Source organism: Vigna unguiculata, chromosome 9 (genome assembly GCF_037176805.1).
Source record: "Vigna unguiculata cultivar grain cowpea cultivar isolate G323 ecotype 2 chromosome 9, ASM3717680v1, whole genome shotgun sequence".
Classification (NCBI taxonomy): Eukaryota; Viridiplantae; Streptophyta; class Magnoliopsida; order Fabales; family Fabaceae; genus Vigna; species Vigna unguiculata.
Window position 1 is genome coordinate 38,152,856 of NC_140800.1, and position 21,124 is coordinate 38,173,979.

General features: G+C 32.0%; 2 protein-coding genes across 5 annotated transcripts; both read left to right on the forward strand.

Moving 5' to 3' along the window:
- The first annotated feature begins 1,904 nt into the window (after window positions 1–1,904).
- ISA3 (isoamylase 3) lies at window positions 1,905–18,504 on the forward strand. Of its 4 annotated transcripts, none has more exons than XM_028046119.2 (24): window positions 1,905–2,367; window positions 2,473–2,539; window positions 2,628–2,696; window positions 3,263–3,420; window positions 4,311–4,404; window positions 5,579–5,815; window positions 6,057–6,161; window positions 6,717–6,821; window positions 7,157–7,291; window positions 7,433–7,519; window positions 8,042–8,093; window positions 10,826–10,889; window positions 11,258–11,357; window positions 12,511–12,611; window positions 13,135–13,186; window positions 13,302–13,364; window positions 14,699–14,788; window positions 14,867–14,939; window positions 15,081–15,160; window positions 15,360–15,464; window positions 15,535–15,633; window positions 15,764–15,825; window positions 15,988–16,096; window positions 18,106–18,504. In XM_028046119.2, the coding sequence occupies exons 1-24, from the start codon at window positions 2,237–2,239 to the stop codon at window positions 18,235–18,237; spliced, it is 2,370 nt and encodes a 789-aa protein (XP_027901920.1). In that variant the 5' UTR covers window positions 1,905–2,236; the 3' UTR covers window positions 18,238–18,504. The 4 variants fall into 4 exon arrangements, with proteins under 4 accessions (XP_027901920.1, XP_027901921.1, XP_027901922.1 ...); XM_028046120.2 differs by having other exon boundaries at window positions 1,906–2,367; window positions 2,623–2,696; XM_028046121.1 differs by lacking the exon at window positions 1,905–2,367 and having other exon boundaries at window positions 2,467–2,539; window positions 3,168–3,420.
- A 1,281-nt stretch (window positions 18,505–19,785) lies between these two features.
- Window positions 19,786–20,994, forward strand: LOC114162615 (uncharacterized). The gene has a single exon (XM_028046562.2). It carries the CDS (start codon window positions 20,185–20,187, stop codon window positions 20,809–20,811), a length of 627 nt encoding a protein of 208 aa, XP_027902363.1. The 5' UTR covers window positions 19,786–20,184; the 3' UTR covers window positions 20,812–20,994.
- Window positions 20,995–21,124: the final 130 nt, after the last annotated feature.

Genomic DNA, 21,124 nt, shown 5'->3' on the forward strand with positions numbered 1-21,124 from the left:
AAAGCTCTGCCATTTCCATCGCAAACAATCTCATCAAACTATACATCAACTTTAATTCTACTTAATAAATAAATATATTTTGTAATTCAGACATCAATTATGGATTCAAATTGTAAGCCAACGAACAAATGAACAAATAAAGTAAATATTCTATTTTTTTTTCATATTCAAATAAAATAGATTATAATAGATAATAAAATAAATGACAAAAAAATTTAGGACTCTTGTTAACCGAATAAAATGGATAACAAAGTAAATTTCTTAATATCTTCTTATTCTATATAATAATAATAAAATATAAAAGTTAATTTTAATTTGAAAAAAGATAAAGTTGTTTAATTTTTTTTTAAATTAGACTGGATTAAAATAAAATATAAATATAAAAACAAAATTTGAGACTAAAACAATAACACCAAACGTGATAGATAACATTGTCGATATCGCGTGACATGTCATATCGACACATAATATTTTTTTTTAAATAAAAAATAAAGTAGAAAATATATAAATTTTTAAAAAATCATAAAAACAACAAACTGATGACATATTCTTAATATACACTAGTCACGTAAATAACCTAATTTCATTCGATTTTTCAAATATAAACTAAAGTGAGATGCATAAAACCAAAAAACTTAATTGACATTGAAAAAAACAAAGACATAACTTAATCTAATTTAACTATTAAAACATAATTGCAACAATTTATTCTATTAAAACATTTATTTTATCTATCATTGAATCATTTAAAAATTTTCATAAATTTTACTTTCAAATATCTTTATTTTCACTTTCTAAAAACAAATGACATTATATTTCTCTTTATGAATTAAAAGAATGGAAAATGACATTATATTTCTCTTTATGAATTAAAAGAATGGAATGTGATAGCTAATTTGTCACCATAACTTAACTTATTAGTTGGTGGTTAGTTACTGTTCATGGAGATAATAAATAAAGCAATAATGCTGAAAAATGGTTTAAAAACTAAAAATAAAACTTTAGAGCTAAAATATATAACTATGTTAAAAGGAGTTGATATGATTCATACGGGTTAATTCACCACGAGTTGGGTTGAAAATAGTGAATTCAACCTGATTCACTTTATGACGAGTTAAAAATTTTACAACTCGATTCAACTCATAATGAATTGGTGAATTAAGTGAGTTGTCTCAAGTAAAAAAAAAATATATTTATTTATTTTTAAGAATTTAAATATTTAAATAATTTTTTAAGCAACCCATAACACGATAATCACAATAAAATTAAGAATTAACGTCTTTATCATGCTCACCACCACTAATATATTAAGAGAAATTAAACATTTTTTGTCATGCTAATTTATCAAATTTTGTTTCAAATAATATACTATAAAGATTATAGTTAAATATTAAAGTACCAACTTATATAACTTGAAAATAAAAATTAATTAAACATTTAAATAATTTCAATATTACTGAACATTATAACATTTAAAAGTAAAAATATGAACTTATAAACTTATATAATTAAAATAATAAATAATGATTAAAAAATTTTAAAAAATTTTAAAAAAACATTAATAGATTATATAGATAAACCCAATTCGAACCCACAAATTAAATTAAATGAACCTAGTTGAGATCGACCTACTCTAAAAAAAACTTAATTTTCTTAACCAATCAAAATCAAATCGATAATGAACCGAATTATCTCGGATGTTAAAACTCATTTTTACATCCCTAAAAAATAGTAATCCTTTACATGAATCAAACATATAATATTCAGCGGAACCAGATCTCCTGCAATTCATTTGAGGACTGCCAAGTGTGCGGTTCCCAATCTCACCGCTAAAGTGTTCAGATCGTTTAGTAAACACAAATGTAAAGCTTACGAGCCATTGGATACAACTGCATTTTGAGGGCGGTTCATACTTAAAACGTAGATGATCTGCATTTAGCAGTGAGAAGTGTGGTGATGAGTGAGATATTTTATACGGAAAAAGACGCAGGTCCCAATAATGCAACACCGGACACAACTCCACCGTCACGTTCTCGTCTCTATTCCCAAACTACCGTTCACGTGTCAGCCATGAATTTCGCATTGCTTGTTTCCTTGCCGTGACACAAATAGCGAGAGCACCACCGCTCAATCTCACATTCACCGCTACCGCAACACTCCACTTCCAACTCCTCATTTTCGTCTTCATCATAATAGCACAATCCAATCGATCACGTCTTTCACTTCTCCACCCACGATGCCCCTCCAGCCATTACTCTGCGGTTCAAAAGTCGCATCTCAATCCACACTTTTCGCTTCGGCGTTTTCCGCCAGAAACAACGCCGGCCGCTGTTCGTTCACCGGAAATTCGTCAGTCCGTGGCGTGAGGTACTCCGCTTTCAATTCTGCATCCACTGGTTGTAACTAGCAAGAACATTAGGTTATTACTGAGCGCAAGTGTTTTCGAGAATTGTCATTTGGTTTTATTGTTAGGCCGGTGAGGTTTATGAAGCAAGCATCGGGAAGCATAACGAGCGATGAACATGGAGTTTTTAGCGAGGTACGTTATTGTAATGCATTCTTTAAGTTCTTGGAGTGGTTTCTCATAGTCATTTTAAATTTTGATTGAAAATTTTGGCATAGGTTAGACAATGGATCGTTCCAAACACAGGACACCTAATGCTTATGGCGGTCGTGCTCAAGAAGGGGTTCTTGAGGTATTTATGTCATTACATGCGTCATTGGCCTTGAGATGAAAACTTTTATTTCGTACAATAAATATCAGAGAGCGTGATTGTAGCACAGCTGGAATTTGTAATGCAACTTGGTATTTAATGTATGGGTTTGTTTAGAGAAATTTCTTTATAAGCTTTCTATGGAAAAATAAAACGATTTTCTCCCAAAGCTAAAATATTGGATAGAAGTTCGGATGATTTTGAAATTATTCGTAAGCTATTTTATGTTTCCTTATTATTTTCTTCTCCTATAAATAAATGGCTACGAAAAAGTTTATCCAAACAAAATTTGTCTATAATCTATCAATTTGATATAAAAAAGAGCAAGGTTCACGGATAGGAAGCCTTTTTAAATTTTGATGTTCGTCTCATTACTTCTAGATGACATTAAAAGTTCACATTTTAATTGTTGAAGCAAATAAAGTTGGATGAAATTGATGTAAATTTGCATAGGTTTAGTAGTCAGTCTAAATGGCGCACTTCAACTATGATAAGTGCCACCTTGCATATCCACTTTTGAAGGGCATCAATATATGTATCAATTCCAGGAAGAATCCTCCAAAGTGATAGAGAGCAGACCATCATGGAAAACTTTCCCAGGCAAGGCATTTCCATTGGGTGTATCAGAAGTTGACAGTGGCATCAATTTTTCTATTTTTTCTCGACATGCAACTGCTGTCACTCTTTGTTTGGTCCTTCCTGAGAGGTAAAATTAAATATTCTTTATGTAAGATGAGATTTGTTCAAATTTTAAAATATTTCATATACTTGAGTATATATTTAAAAAATGTGTTTTGTTTAATTTTTATTTTAGCTACACTTAAGCATTCTTGTCATGATTATTTAGTTTCTAGCATTGACTATTTTTCATGTTCCGTATATACTTCCTCAAAACTGTAAACTGTAATACATGACGCAAGAGCTTTATTAATAAAGATTCAACGTCTCATTCATTTTGAGATCAATTTTGAAAGCTTAAAGCATTTCGGCTCAAGATATTGATGTGTGTCACAAACAGTTTCACATGGTTATTGTTACATCTTAAATAAAAAATAAACTTTGGATATTGTTCATACTATGCACTATCAGTTGTTTTTTTATTGTAGCTTTGGTTTATAGGTGTTAAGGTTATATATCTACTATAACTATTCATTGACCCTAATGTACTAACTTAGGCTTTTAGGTAGTCCTTATTGACAAAATGGCCTTCAGTTCAATCTTTCTTGTCCTCGGTCAATTAAAGATTTAGCTCCATCTTGTTGTATAAATCCATTTTTTGAGGATTTTCTTTTCCATTAAGGTCCTGATAAAATTTGGCGGAGGGTGCAGACTGCTAAATCTTTCTAATATTTGGAGTTCTCTTCTGTGGCAAGATTATATGTTTTTTCTTTGGGTGGGGGTGAGGGGGATTGGATGAGGTGCAAACATAAATGTTCTTTGTCTTGGTAAGATATATTTTCTTGACTGCAATATTGCCTGAATTATCAAGCCATTAAACTTTATGCTTTGACTCTAGTTCTTAAAAAAAGTTAAATATAGCCACAAAATTTATTGGCTCCCTTTTTGTTTTGCGCACTTTTTTCTTTTTTTTTGTAGGGGAAGTATAGACACATTGAGTGGTGGCATGATAGAAATGGTATTGGATCCTGGTTTGAACAGAACTGGGGACATTTGGCACATTTATATTGAGGTATATGCTATTCGACTACCTGGACTTTGGCCTTGCCTTGGTCGTGTGCTGAAATTGTTGTTTTAGATTCTGTAACACCTTCAAAAATACAATAGCTACACAATTACCGAATAGCTGTCCAAATTGTTTAAATAAATAATACTGTTCTTCATATTTGAGCATAAAATTTTGTATTTATATGTAATACCTTCGTTAATTTTTGCAGAAATGTTGGGTTGAGGAGATAAAAATCAACTTTATTGTTGTACCTGCATTTTTCTAAAATATATTGTCAGTGTGGTGGGAATTGTTTGGGGCATGTATGTTTAGATAATCACGTCGGATTCCCACATGATTTACTTTACTGTGGAATGGTGATGTAGATTGTTAAAAGTTTTAAATGTAATTGGACTATATGTTTTAAATTTGTTGATGTTATACCATGATGACTGTGTAGATGAAAACATCTATTAAATTTCGTGTAAGCTTTTCACTTACTTTCTCCTAATTTTTATATTGGAATACGTATGTGTAGAATAATTTTCTTTAAGGAGAATACCCTGTTGAAAGAGGAAAACACCTGTCAACATTTTCTTTCATTGTTAAGGATTTCCTCTCCTTTGTTATAATTTTCTATTGTCATGTCTAATAAAGATTCTGTTCCTAGTAAACGCCATGTCAAAATACTCATAGGAAACTTAATTGATTTTTTGTGTCTCACTTAACTTGGTTGATCTTGAACTTATGTAGTCATTATGAAATATTGATTGATATTTCTTCATGCAATTGGGCAAACTTCCTGGTTGAATTTTTCTTTTTTTATTGTAAATTAATCTTGTTATAATAACATCTAAATGATTCATGTTGGATCAGTTTTTGAAATATTTTCATGGTTTCATATACTAATAGGGTTAAATAATGTACTTATCTGTCATAGATAAATCTACATCAAACTTTTCTTATTTAACCTTGTACAAATTTTAGATAACGCCATCACTTTTTTCAATGCTAAGTACTGGAACCAATTGAGATACAAAACCCAATGGCTTTACATAAGAGTTGCACACTTGTACTGGAGAATAATAAACTTTTCTATCACTTTATCTATTTTCTTTATTTTCTTTTGACGTGACCTAGTTCTATCAGAAGTCGACTAAAATAAGCATTCAAGTATATGTACAACCTTTAATGGCAGGATCTTCCTCGAAGCAATGTTCTATACGGATATCGCATAGATGGACCTCAAGACTGGGGTGAGGGGCATCGATTTGACAGCAGTGTTGTGCTTGTTGATCCTTATGCAAAACTAGTTGAAGGCCGAAGGTATTTTGGGGATATTAGCATGAAGTTGTCTAAGTTTCTTGGCACATATGATTTTGACAGCTTGCCTTTTGATTGGGGAGAAAATTACAAGCCTCCAAATATTTCTGAGGTATTTTCCCAGCACAAATGCCTGCCATTTCTTGTAAGCGATATTCATCACAACATTTTTGCTAGATCAAGGCTTTGTACAAGCTGATTTCTGCATAATTATGTCTATAGCTAGCATTCTACCTCTGCTTTGTGTGCTATTAGACTATGTATGCTCTTCATTTTGACTGAGAATATATTTCTGGTTGAATGAAGTCTAATGCTTGCTTCCATTTTCATTATTTTTGTTGCTGCTAATGCAGAAGGATCTTGTTATATATGAGATGAATGTCCGTGCATTTACAAATGATGAATCTAGTGGTTTGGATAGCAGCATTCGTGGTAGCTATCTCGGTGTGATTGAAAAGGTAATATTTGTATTATAATTAAGAAAAATATGAAGCATCACTATAAATTTTTGAAAGCTATATTTCCTTGGGAAGTGTTTGTCCAAAATGTATCAAACTATAGCAGTTTTGAACCTAATGAAATCCTTGCGTCATGAAACGGAGTGAAGCAAGCTTTCCTTTGCCTCAAACGGAAGTTTAGTGTTAAAATATAAACAGCTGAGTAAAAGATGTTTTACTGACAAAGTGAGGATTTGAATATTGGAATAACATTGACTTTTTGCTAAAGTTGATGTAAAGGTATCTCCTTCTCCCACCTCAAGATTGATGTGTTTTAGTTAGAAGAGTCTAAAAAAAGTAAGAAGGTTCCAATCTTTTTAATCATACTTTGTCAGGGACATATAACTGAATTCAAATCCAAAGGATAGAATACTGTCCAAGGAGAGCTAAGCTATATTGGGCCTTTTGAAAATTTCTTTGATATGTCATATAAGAATACATGCCACAACAAATCTTTACTCACGGAAAATTTATTCTCTTTCTTTATTTAAACTTAATTTATTTCTTGTCTTGTAGATTCCACACCTTCTAGAGCTTGGTATCAATGCAGTAGAATTGCTGCCCGTCTTTGAGTTTGATGAGTTCGAATTCCAGAGGCGTCCAAATCCCAGAGATCACATGGTAAACTAGAAAAGTATTTTTCTTTGTTTTTTGTATCAAAGTTAATATTGAAGCTCTTCCTTCAGTACTGTGTATTCCCAATAAATAAATAAATGAAGCGGCTTCTGCTCTTTATGCATGATCTCCGAAGAAATTCAGTGCATGATAACTGAATACATATTGGAAGCACAAATTTATTTTGATATTTAGAGTTGATGTGCAAATATTAAAAGACCAACTATGTCTGGGATATGTATATTTCTTTGATCATTGAAGAAATTTTGAATATGTAACTTTGGTTTACCAAGTGGCTGCTATGTCATATATGACTAATGCTTGTATTTTTTCTTTCCAAGATTAATACGTGGGGTTATTCTACAATAAATTTCTTTTCTCCTATGAGTCGCTATGGTAGTGCTGGTGGAGGATCAGTTAATGCTTCTCGAGAGTTCAAAGAAATGGTTAAAGCCTTACATTCTTCTGGTATAGAGGTAGTAATGTTAATATTACACTATCACAACTTTTGAGTGGAAGTCTGCTTGACATTGTTATTTTCTGTTTTTGTCTTATTTATATTATCTCAAGTCTTATATACCGCTTGGCTCTTTCACTAAATCTTATCCATAAAACAGGTTATTTTGGATGTGGTCTACAATCATACTAATGAGGCTGATGATGCCAATCCTTACACTACCTCATTTCGTGGCATAGATAATAAGGTAATTTCAATTTGCAACTATTGTTTTGACAGATTGTGTTACTTGCATGTTATAATACTTGAAGTGAAGTTAACTCTTACGGTCCAATTTTAATTATCTTATGCATTAGTTAGTCCTATACACACTCTACTCTACAGTACATGGTGTGTGGAAAGAACTTCAGAGATATTTTTTCAGTTAATAATAATTGATAAGAATCCACAATAACATAAGTTATGTATATAGGTTTAAACATAAAATGAGGTATAAAAAAGACAAGAAATAATTTAAAAGAAGATAGATTAATTCAGTTTTCTTAGAAATTTTAGGGGTATAATGTCAACTTTTTCTCATTTTATAATTCTACAACAATTTAAAACTATTCCTGGGGAATTTCTCTATCAAGTACTTTACGTGTCATTGGAAACACTATTTAGCTTTGAGGTCATCCATTCACTAACAAAATTGTTCTGTGATGTTAGTACATAGAATGTTAAAAATGACTGCCTTTTCTTAATGTGAAAATTTTCTTCATTTCTGCAGGTTTATTACATGCTGGACAATAATGGGCGATTGCTGAACTTCTCTGGCTGTGGTAATTTTATATCTTGGTCTAACCATTAAGATTCTATCCTTGTAGCTTTATTCATACAAATTTACAACTGCATACACCTATTTTTAAGTTATACTATTGAAATATTTTGTTGTTTTTTCTATTTTAATTTGATTAGACTTGTCAATTTGACTCATGACCTACTCATCAACTCCAACCCACTCTTAAAATAACCTTTTTAGTGACCCACTTGAAAAAGCCACAACCCTCACATACAATGTGTTAGGTTCAGGGTTAAAGTCGATTTAGTCCACTACTGAGACTACATCAAGGGAAATAATTGACATCACAATATTAATTTGCAATTCTAAACTGCATCATTGAGTGATTTCAACTTTGAATGTACACAAGAAATTAGACAACTCTGCTTCATGTGCTACTTTGAAAAGAAGTAATTACTGTTTTTTTGGTGTTATATTCATTTTGAAAAGAGAAGCAATATTTTGATTTAATAGTTTTATTTACTGTCCTTCTAAAATACAAAATTATTACTTTTGATCTTATAAAATTGGTACGTTTTTATTTTGATTAGGTAGAACATTTCTTTATAGATTTTATTTTTTTCAAAATCTAAAATCTCTATTTTTGTTTTTTAAATTCATTTTAACATAAATGATATTTATATTACGAATTAAAAGATCTCATTTTTGTACTATAGAAATTAGCATGGGGATTAAAATATAAGGACATTCTATTGATACAGTATCTACAAATTATAATGCAAGAAAGTGTCTCCTCAAAACATAAATTGAGTACATATATTAATGTGCCAAACAAAATTCACTTACAAAAATAATAACTATGATCATGCAACTGATTTTTGTATTAAAATCGAGCCTATTTCGATATAAAATTAAAACTATGTATAAAATGATAATTAGTGCTGCCTTCATTGACAAATGAAAACCAACAGTTGTTTTTGTGCCACAATTCACAAAAACGAAATCCATTGTCTTGAAATGAATTCTTCTACTCTTTCATACAGCTAAACTAAATTGTAGAATGTAAAAAATGTGGCGACAATATGTTGCACCTATAATCATGTTTTCCGTAACTTCAAAACAAATTTCCAACTAACTTTAAAATTCAACCCACGAAAAAATGTTCAGGGGCGAAAAATCCAGTCAAATTTGGGAGATCCACTATTATTTTTAAGGAATATTTTTTAGTTTAAAAAAATTGGTCCCTGGACTGGCACTTGTCCAAAGGGCTTGTGGGCATTTTGGTCCCATTAGCTTTTTTGGCTGTGTTCCACTTGGATTAGGATCAATCCCTGTTTTCTGGGCTAAATTTGATGTTGTCTATGCATGTGTTGGCACTTGCTCTCCCTTAATGGGTAGAAAATCAGCCAACCATGAATTTGAAGAATGGGCTGCACAATTTATATGGTATGAAAAAGTACAATGGCTGTTGGTATAACATGGACAAATAGGAAACAAAAGTACTTGCTTGTAGGAATGAGAAAAGCACGTAATAGACAAACGTGGCTATAATAGATAGCACGTAATGTTGTCCATGGACTGTCAATCTGTCCCCTGCCTGAGGTACCTAAATTCAATTTTCCTCTGGTCACTTGCTAAGGTTCAGCTTTGGGTCCATGGCTTTGAATAGTTCAGGCATAAAACCATACAAACTGCGCATTTTATACTTGGGAAATTTTGAAACTTTTGTGCAAATTGCAGTTCAAGACTTCTCAAAGGGGAGAAAAACCAAGCCAAAATAACTAATGCATTTCAAAGTAAATATTCTTTTTTCGTGAAGAGTATTTTCTTCCTAAATCCTAAGAGTCACATTTTTATTATGCTTACTTTGGAAAGTGGATTTAGGCCTAACTTAATCCTATATAAAATGAGATTTACATCTATTTATATACCATAATTTGGTAATATCTTTTATTGATGTAGGATCTTCAATACATTCTCTTACGCTGAGGGTTGCTGAGGGCTGGATATATCGAGTGTGAGACTAGATATTTGTAGGTGGTCTAATAGATCAACAAACCTTGTTAGGATAGATTTGTACACATTTATGCACGTTAATTTGATTGAATCTGCAGTTGATGTGAAATCTCTAACACTTTTACGAAAATAAATATATTTTGTGAGCAAACTAACATGAGGGACAAATGCTAAGAAGAAATGAAGACAGATCATAAATATAGATTGCACTTTTGGGTTAGTCTACGTTAAGCCTAGGCTTAACTGTTAAATGGTCTGGGCTACACTTGGAGTCTGTTAATTAAAAGCTAGGCATGTTTGGCTAAGCCCACTAAGCATGCAGGTTGTCGAACTCCAGAATCCACTGTCATCATGGCAAGAAATATACTGGAAAGGAACCACAATTTTAACCAAATTGGACTACTTTTGTTAATGCTCAGTGTGGGGGACGTATCATCACTTCCACCTTCACATGACCTTTATGAAAATCTAGATACCTGAAGCTATGTAGTATTATTCCTTTGTTAGCCTTCTGCGGAACCTTATTTGTGCAACACCAGGGGACTCTTAAATTTTATGAAAACTTCCATTATGTGGAGCTTCGCCTTCTTATCTGAGGACATTTAATATGCAATATTTTCTTTCTGGGACTACTTTCAAAATTTAACAATTTTTTATTTATTATTATTATTTTTTATTTCTATTATCACCAACATAATTTTGGTATATTGATATCAACATTAAGTTTTCTCACTTCACATGACTGTTTATCCCCAGGAAATACATTAAATTGTAACCATGCTGTAGTTATGGAGCTAATTCTTGACAGCCTAAGACACTGGTATGGACTACTTATACAATATTATTTTTTAATTCTGAATTGTGTCTTGATATGACTTGATTTCTTTCATGAAAATAGGAATTCATTGAATTCCAGCTTCTCCGTGTTTATTTGTATCCCATGGAATTAATACATTAGAATTTTAGATTTTTAGATTCTTTTTTACATGGCAATCAATAAATAAAACTGGCATGTTTGCATGAGGATCTGGTAATGCATGACTATTGTTATTAATTTTTTAAAAATGAAAGGAATCATCTTTTAGCATTGCAAGTGCTATCATTTACAAACTAACTTAAGTCATAATTTTCTTTTTAGTTCCTAATAAGCATTGTTGTGTTTTTTAATAATAATTTACGTTATTGTAGGGTCACCGAATATCACGTGGATGGATTTCGATTTGATCTTGCAAGTGTCCTTTGTCGAGGAATTGATGGCTCCCCCCTTAATGCCCCCCCGATTATTAGGGTAAATTAATGAATTCAGCTGTCATTTGGTATGGTGCTTACCAGTTAGTTCAGTCATTTGAGATATATTTAATTTCTGAAAATATTGCCAGACATGAGTTTGACATTCATGTCATTCATAATGCAACACTTTAGAAATTCTAGACCGTTTTAGTTTTTTGTTCCACTGTCTCTATTTGTGTCCATGAGTGTTTTTAGCTGGGTAATCTGAAGTGAGGTAATTACATATGCTTTCGGGGCCAATAGAACTAGACCTATATATTGTGTCAAACTAATGCATCCAAACTGAAAACAATCAGCTTGTTTTTGACATACGGAGTTCATACGACTTTCAGTAGTCTAAAGAAAAAAAGATAGTCCAAATTTTCTCACAGGATGTTAATGACATTTCAAGCAACTCATTACAGGACCGTGTGAGCAACTTAATGTAATATATGAAAATTTGCTTTACCTATTCACTATCTTGCCCTGGGATTGGTTAGAGGCATGCATACCATTAGTTATACAGATTAATAAGTAGTGGTGACATTAAGGTAGACAAAGGGGTTGAGGTAGAGTCAGGAGAAGTATTTCTAAGATTAAAAAGTAAAAGGTTTAGATGGCACATTTGATTAAACAGGAAGCAAGTAAAACTACATTTGATCAAACGGGAAGCAAATAAAACTATATAAAGTTGTGAAATGAACTGTTTTGCCAAATTGGCACACAGAAGGGAAAATTTGTTCCTGTTGCAGAATAGAGAAAGGAATTGATTTCAATAACACATGAGCTGAAAGCCTGAAATCAGTTAAATGAAGAACTTGTCCTACAAAATAGATAAAGGAATAAAATGAGAATAGTATTAAAATCTCCGGATCTTGAAGACCTTGGCACCAAGTTGAAATTTATGCCTTTCCTTATTAGAAATTAAAAGCCAAATAGAACTGACAAACTCAATAAGAAATTTAGGGACAATGAAAGCTTGGATTGGAGTTCATTTGGTTTTTGAATAGTTTTGGTTGATTTGGTTTTGCCAAACTTTATTAGTGTTAACCACACGTGCATTTTATAGACTTGAAGACAATAATTGAGTAGTGGTTTTGTCCCTCAAGAAGAAAATTGAGAATTTATAAATTTTAATGTTTCAGTGAACTAATTTTTATTTACTTTTGCAGGCAATTGCTAAAGATGCAGTCTTATCAAGATGTAAAATTATTGCAGAGCCTTGGGATTGTGGAGGTCTTTATCTTGTTGGGAGTTTTCCAAATTGGGATCGGTAATTTTTTTGTTATTAATGTTTCTAATCGTAAGCAAATATTTTATGAATAGTCTTTGTTATAGTCCTGTACATCCGGAAGGTTTTAAACAGCGTATAGGTTACTAGCTTAATTCTTGATTTCAGTGTTTGCTATCATGAGTCAGTCATTTTTTTTTCTGCTTGCAACCTTCCCACTTGCAACTTTCCCAGTAATCATTATGAGATTGCACCACAAGTAATATAACATAAAATCACCACTAAAGTTACTTTGGTGGTTCTAATTCTGCCGTTGAATTCCTCAAGGTTGTTGAACATGATATTGTTTGTAGCTTCTTAGCATGAAATGGTGACTCTATCATCACGTGATCTATATGTCTGTGCCAATGGTCACCATCCGAGATATTAACTTTGGTGCTGATAACATGATTTCCCGGACATAGTCTCTGCATAAGTACTGGAAATTATTTCTTCAGTGGAGAAGGTAATCTATTGTTAAAAAAGAAAACATGTTCCCTTCATTAATGGTTTATGTTTGATGCAGGTGGGCTGAATGGAATGGGAAATATCGTGATGATGTACGGAAATTTATTAAGGTAATTCTAATAGTAAAAAGATACAAATTTAAATAGATCGAGATTGTCCAGTCTATCTTGATTTATGGCTTATTTGATTTGTTCCTTTGTTGTTTCCTTAAAAAAAATGTCCTAGGGTGATTATGGTGTAAAGGGGAGCTTTGCTACTCGTGTTGCTGGGTCTTCTGATCTTTATAGAGTAAGCTACTTATAGATATTTATTTTTGTTAACTTTGTGGATTTGTATCATGTCAAAGACCAACTCCTTAAGTTGTTAAGTGGAGACCTAGGAATTACTTTAAGCTCTAACAAACAACTATTGAATTTAACTTTCTCGAGGTAAAATCTTAGATTAAACTACCGTAAATTATTTTCAAGACGCAACATTTTATGACAGGATGGGCCACAGACCCAAAATAAAGAAGATTTAGCTGTAAAATTATTTATAGGATTAGAATTGTTTGAATATGATGTATAATATTCAGTTTATATTTTAATTCCCTCCTAAAGTTAGATGATGAGATTTGTAGGGTCATCATTTACCATGTGTCTAGAAAGGGAATTCACAATTTCAAACGAATTAAAATGCATTGAATTTGAATAGGTTTTAATTCAAATCTATTGAATTTTACTTGTTTGGAGAGAGTACATTAATTACCATGAAATACAAAAAAATATTTTAATATTAAACAGTATTTAATGATTCAAAAATATTATTTGGTGATATTTTTCAACCAATGTTGGTCAAGGCTATGATCAGACAAAATAACTCGTTGTGTCAACCGAGAAATAACACTGGACTAAATCGGGAGAAAAATAATCCCAACAATGTAAAATAAAAACTCATGTCAGTGTCAATGGAAAAACTCTTGTCTAAAACAGTCCCAATGATAAGAAAAGCTATAAGTTACATAGGCTGAGAAAATAGTATTGCCAACAATCGACAGAATCATGGCTAAGCCCAAGCCGATGACACCTCAGTTGAGGTAAAGCTGATGATGCCCTGGCTTAGGTCAAGCTGATGAAAAAATATGAAGAGAAGAGGTGTAAATTTGAGAACTAAGTTTGTAAAGAATTTCAAATTCGTACTTTTTTTAGGTGGAATTTGAAATTTCATGATTTTAAGTAATCAAAATGCTCTTAAGAATCTTCAGAATTTCAGTTTGTTTAATATTTTTTTTATTGAAACAACATATTTTGTCATAAAATATTTCAAATTTTCCATAAAAATTCAAATTAATTATCCTCTAAAAATTCATTTTCCAAACACCCTATTAGTTATTAGTTTCTCTTAGGTTATGTAAGTATATTCCTACTTATCAATCATCAATGAAAAATATGAATCCACCCAAATGCACCATTCGTGCCTTTTTTATTTTATGTGTCCTACTGAGTTAGTGTATAGTGTATTGAAATAATGGTCTAAGATATAGTGTAGCTGGATTTGACCTTAATTTCATGAATTGTGCTATACTATGCTGCTGTATAAATAATTCTATAATGACGGCTTCCTTCCTTCATTTGTTCGTACAGGTGAACAGGCGAAGGCCATATCATAGTATTAACTTTGTTATTGCACACGATGGATTCACCTTGCGTGACCTTGTTTCATACAATTTGAAGGTAATTCTTTATTTTTTTTCTTCAATTTGTCATGATTCATCAAAACTATGTATATTCCTTGATTCTTGTTTTTTGTAGCACAATGAAGCCAATGGGGAAGGTGGAAATGATGGTAGCAATGATAACTTTAGTTGGAATTGTGGTTTCGAAGGTAGTTTTCAAATTGCAGTTCCTTGTCTACTAAAACTATAATATTTTAGTTTGAAATGATGATATCAATGTTTCTTTGTTGGGCCGAGATTGTAATATTTTCCTTTTGCTGAACTTTTTTTTAATTGTATTTGTTTTGCAGGGGAAACTGACGATGCTAGTATAAGAGCTCTGCGATCACGGCAAATGAAAAACTTTCACTTGGCACTAATGATATCTCAGGTGCACATATAAAGGGGATTTTTTTTTTCTTTTAACCTATTTTTTATATATACATGCAGTTTAGATAGTTACACTATGTCTTGATTAATTTTCATTTTTAAAGAAAACTTGAAGACAGCAATATATGATTTTCATTTGTTTCGCATTATGCTATCACTGAAAGAGAATAATGATTTAAAATTTTGTAATGAATGACCAGGGTACACCAATGATGCTTATGGGAGATGAATATGGTCATACTCGCAATGGAAATAACAATAGTTATGGGCATGATACTGCCATAAATAATTTTTTGTGGGATCAGGCAAGTTTATAACATCCCTCTATACCAATTAAGAAACTATTTCTGAACGGATTATCTTTTTGCTCGATAGTTGGATGCCCGGAAGAGTGATCACTTCAGGTTTTTCTCGAAGGTGATAAAGTACAGGCATGCACATGAAGTATTCAGCCATGAAAGTTTTCTCAGCAAGGTAAAATATCCTCTGCTTCATTATGCCGATGCACATGCTTCATTTTTAAAGCGGTAAACATTGATGCAAGCAGTTCTATTAGAAATAATACTCTTCCATTATGCTGATGCAACAACTATTTTTTTTGCAGAATGACATAACATGGCATGAAGACAATTGGGATAATCATGACAGCAAATTTCTAGCATTCACGTAAGAATATATGTATATCTTTAATTGGGAAATGAGATAGATAAGTCATAGTGCTTCTTTCTAAAATTTTAATTAGTGAATGTCTATTTGTTCGCTATCAGACTTAACTGAGATGGACTTAACCGCACGTGCTCTCCTTTGTGTTTGTGAATGTGCATGCAGGCTTCATGCCAGGAGCGGGGCAGATATCTATTTGGCATTTAATGCTCATGATTACTTTATCAAAGCTCTGCTGCCCACACCTCCACAAACGAGGAAGTGGGTCCGTGTGGTAAGATTTTCCATTTTTGGGGCATATCCAAAAATACATTATTTTCTCTTGCATACATAATTACAATGCATAGAGGAATATTATGGCAAACTCATCTCTTGCCCCAAATTCCCGGTACCTTTTGCTAGAAGAGGAAGTAAATTAACCTCCCCCCTTCAGAATCTGCAATCTGCTCAATCTGAATGACTGACTGAACGGAGACCATAATGATGGGTTACTGATTGCAAGAATGATGACTTTATTATTATTAAAAGTTAAAAATGGGTTAAGCATATATTTCATCCCAATAAATATGGAATAGCTCGATTTTAGTCCTTCATTTTAAAGAGGTTGAATTTTGATGCTCTATTCTCAAAATTGTGATTATTCAAGTTTTAGTAATCAAAAACGGTCACAATATGTGAATTATTGATTACTGCAAGTTGTGTCGGATTTAGATCACCACAAAATTGTGAATTATGAAACTTTATAATTTAGAAAAACAAATATCCTTAAAATAGAAAGGGAAAAGAACAATATTTCAACAAAATTTCTTTCAAAATACTTCAATTCAAAGATTAAGTCACCACCATATGATGTATGACCTTACCCACAAAAGGATAAAGCTAGCACTTCTCCTTGACACCGAGCCACGCATCAACCTGCAGCATAATTTTGAACTAGTTGACAACCAGTTGCTTAAGTATGTGTCAAAACATTTATCAATTGACTGTGATGTTACTATTATTATATTATTATATAAAAGTTATCAATTGGATGTATATGGTAAAGGAATTGTCAAAGCATCATTTCTCAGATATATGGCATTAGAGACAGCTGTTGAACTTTGGGTTGGGTGGACAAATGTTAGAAGTTGTATTGTGATGAAAACATGCCCAATCAAATACTGGATGTAAAATGTGAGTGTCGAAGCTCTAGGCTGAAAAGGGACAGGAACACATACACAAGGGTTGGAATTGGTATATTCACGATTTGATAGTTTCATGATGAAAGTTTGTCATAGGATGAAAATAATTCTGTTGGGGAATGGCCATTGGTATGAAAACAAATCACACGACTCTTGAGTCCTCATTTTCTCCCTATTTGCTTGATGAGGGTGCTTTTGTTGAGAAGAGTTACTTATAGGCTTATTAAGGTATAGACTAAATATTGATAGGTAAGTGAAGTCATCGAAGAAGAAAGAGTTATTACCTTCTCAGTGTCGATAAAGAGAAAGTTGTCGTAAAGAATCTTTAAAGGGATGAAAATGTAGGAGTCTCGCGTCAAGGAAGTGATGTTGAACTTAGATCTAGAGGTTTCTCCACCAAATAAACTAACATTTTGGTTTGAACTATTCTTTTATACTTAAGTCTTAACAACAAAGGAATAGACTCTGGAGCAAGAAAAAGTCCAAACGTAAGGATTTTTTCATGAAAATATTTACCCAAAGTAAGAGTACAGAAAATCCTGTCGTACTTTTTTAAAGTTCAAAATCTTGAACGCATCAGCTTCTTCAGGCTTTAGCTTCGTAGTATTTAATGAGATTGTGTGTGTGTTTTCATTATTGCCGATTTGAAGTGTATTATTATAGGTTTTGATTTGATACCCTTTCTAATAAATCAGAGTGGCAAGTGCTGAAAATTTGTGACGCTTAGACACTTCTGGCTAAGATCAAGAAGAATTTAACATGATTATACGCATTAATAGTTGAGGAGCAACCTTGGCTCCCACCAGGGAAGAAGACAAAGGTGTGGGCACAATTTGTGAGTAAGGGCGTAGCCTAGCCTAGTCTAAAATTGGCAAGCATTACCCTCCCCCCAAAAAATCACACCCTCGCCCTGGATAATCTTGTTGGAAGTCAGTCTATGGTTTTGACTTGATCGAAAGAATACATCTATCAAAGTGTGATTGGATCCATGGTTGCTAATTTATATTTCTTCCGAAGAGCAATAATATTTTATTTGTTGCATGTCCACTTTTAATTCTTCATTATTTTTTCTATTTAATTTGAATTATGGACGCACACGCAGGTGGACACTAATCTGAAATCACCGGACGACTTTGTTCTTGATGGTGTCCACAGCATAGAAAACACGTATAATATAGCTCCATACTCCTCCATTCTTCTTGAGGCCAAGTTTGACTTTGTATTAAAAGGATAAGGGAAAAGCGGATCAGCTGCAGTTTAAGGGGAACAGAGGCGTATGAGGAAAATTTCACATCTTATCATTTCCGGAACGGCACAAGGCATGGAGTTAGGTATATTGTTTATATTGTAAATTTCGTTTGAATGGAATAAATGCCCTTTCTTTATAGAGTTGGAATAAATGTCAGTAATTGATATTTGAATCGTGTAACGTAATAACTCTTTTAATTGTTTATTATTTTTATGAAAAAGAAATATCATAAGTCTCAAATTTCCATCTTAATATCTTTATTCAATTTCTTTTATAACTCTCAAGTTAAAAGTTTAATTTTGTTATTTTTCATAAAAAATCATTTAAAACGTCTTTTATATTATTTTTTTTATACAAACTTTCATTTTTAATTATTTTTTTGAACCCAATAAATTTTCTAGTGATGAAAGAAAAGAAAAAGGAATTAAAAAATATATATTCTTAAAAATTAATGTCAACACTTCATCGAATAGAGTCAAATACACATTGAGATGAGTTAGAATTGGACTTGAATATGTTAATTCAGACAGGGTTCCTCAAGTTTGGATTCATGTCCAACAATGTTACTTCAGGTCAAGTTTAAGTTGACATAGGTGGATGGAACCAAACAAGTTAGGTTGGATTTTAACCTTTCAATTAATGTTGTGAACATTAAAAGTTAATTAATGAATAATTTATCATATAAAATATTTAATGATTAATTTATAATTTAAAATTTAGTAATCGAAGTTCTAGTTCAAACTCACCTTCCTTCGTCTTAACCTAGAAGTGAACCGGAATTGATCCATGGACTATAATTAAATTGATAACTCTATTAATCAATAATATAACTATTTATATTTTTTTACATTGGTTGCCTTGATGTATTTAATTGAATTTTGCTAATTTTAGGTGGGCAAATACAATCTAAGAAACTAGTGTTAACATTTTCTTTTAAGAGTAAAGAAGTAAAAGTTAGGTATTGTAATTTATAATAGAGTATATTTCTTCTTATTTTCCGTTAGTTGGGTTGCTCTTCTCAATAATTTGTTTTTCAAAGTTTTAATTTTATAACTTATTTTATAATAATAATAATAATAATAATAATAATTATTATTATTATTATTATTGAAAACACGTACGCTATGTGTTAACTTTTTTTAGTTTTAAAAACAGATATAAATGATTTTTAAAATTGTATTATAAATATTTTTTATTTATTTTATAGATATTTTTTTATTAAAAATATTTATTTAAGTTTAAATAATTAATTAAAAATATAAATAAAATGAATGAACCAGTTAAATTTACAAAATCGGTTACTTAAAATATAAAAGATAAAATAATTGTTTAAATTAAAAGAAAAGTTATTTATTAAAGAATAAAATTGAGAATAGAATTATTAATATCAAAATAGAATACTTTATATGTAGGTATAGATATAAAATGAGTGGTGAATACATTGTTAGTATCAGATTAAAAGTTGGGAAACAATCATTTAAAATGGTAATACAACAAATTAGTTTCTTATAAATATTGTTTTTGCTGTATCACTAATTTTTTTTCTTTAAATTATCTTTTTGTTTTTATTTTAGATAATGGAGTTGTTTCTTAGTGATGCAGTAGTAAATAACAATAACAGCGGTGGTAAACTATTTGATGACAGAAAAACAGCAATTACTATAATTGAAGATATAACTTTATTTCACAACAAAAGTTAAAGATCGGGTAACCCCAAGTTCTAAGCCATCTGCCCCGTTTTAGCGTTAGAAACAATGGAAATGTAGATTTAAAAAACTTTAAAAAACCGTAGAGAGGAGTATTTCTGTAAATTCACAAAATCGACCGTTGGAAAAATTCAAAAAGACTCATCAATACACCCTGTTTATATACAACTATTCGTTTCAGAATCTAAATCCATTCTTGCTCTCTCTCTCTCTCTGCAACGCTCCTATGGCTGACAACAACGAAGAGCAACAACAGAGCACGACGAGATCATCGATCATGGAGTGGAAGCACATGCACCCACTTCACCAAATCGCCGAAACACCCACCCACAAGCTCCTCCTGAAGCAGTGGCTGAAAGAAGAGGAACTCATCAATACCCGCATAGCTCTGAAGGAGACTCAAATAGATTCGACCCGCAAAGAGATCACCACACTCTACATCTTCTTCTTCCTCTTCCACTCCACCACCCTCATGCTCCTCTTCAACGCTTCACAATCATCACCGTCTTCTTCCTGTCACAGGTCATGGTTCCCTTCCCTTTGCTCTCTGCTATTCTCGCTCGGAATCATATGGGCCCTCCGCTACAAGAGCGATGTGGAGGCTCACATGGAGAAGATGCTGCTGCGGGAGAAGGAGGACAAAGGGTTGCTGGGGAAGTGCGTGGAGGAGTTGAAGAAGAAAGGGTTGGAGTTTGATTTGTTGAAGGAGGTGGATGCTTTGAGGAGAGCCAAGAGTTTGAGGGTGGAGAACAAAGATGTTAGGAAATGGTCTTCGAGAGACTTTGTTTCCTTGTTTTTCTTCTCCATGGCTTGCTTCTCTCTTGCTCTCACAAGGGTCATCTTGTGCAGTTAGGAACCAATTTATTGTTCTAAACTTTTAAATCCTTTGATTTTGGTTAAGATTTTTGCTATGTGTCAATTATTATTACCATTATTGCTAGGGGGGCAGTTGCAGAATGTACTGTTCTGCTTTAAAATGTGTAATTTGGGGATACTATATTGAACTTGTGGAATAAAGTTAAGTTTATTTTTCAAATCTGATCATGATTGCTGGGGATGGAAGGTGAAATGTGATGCAAATGCTGTTTTTGATTCATAGAAAATTATAAAAATGAAGTTGAGATTTTTATGTAGCCAATTCTTAAATATACTGTTATGGATATTTG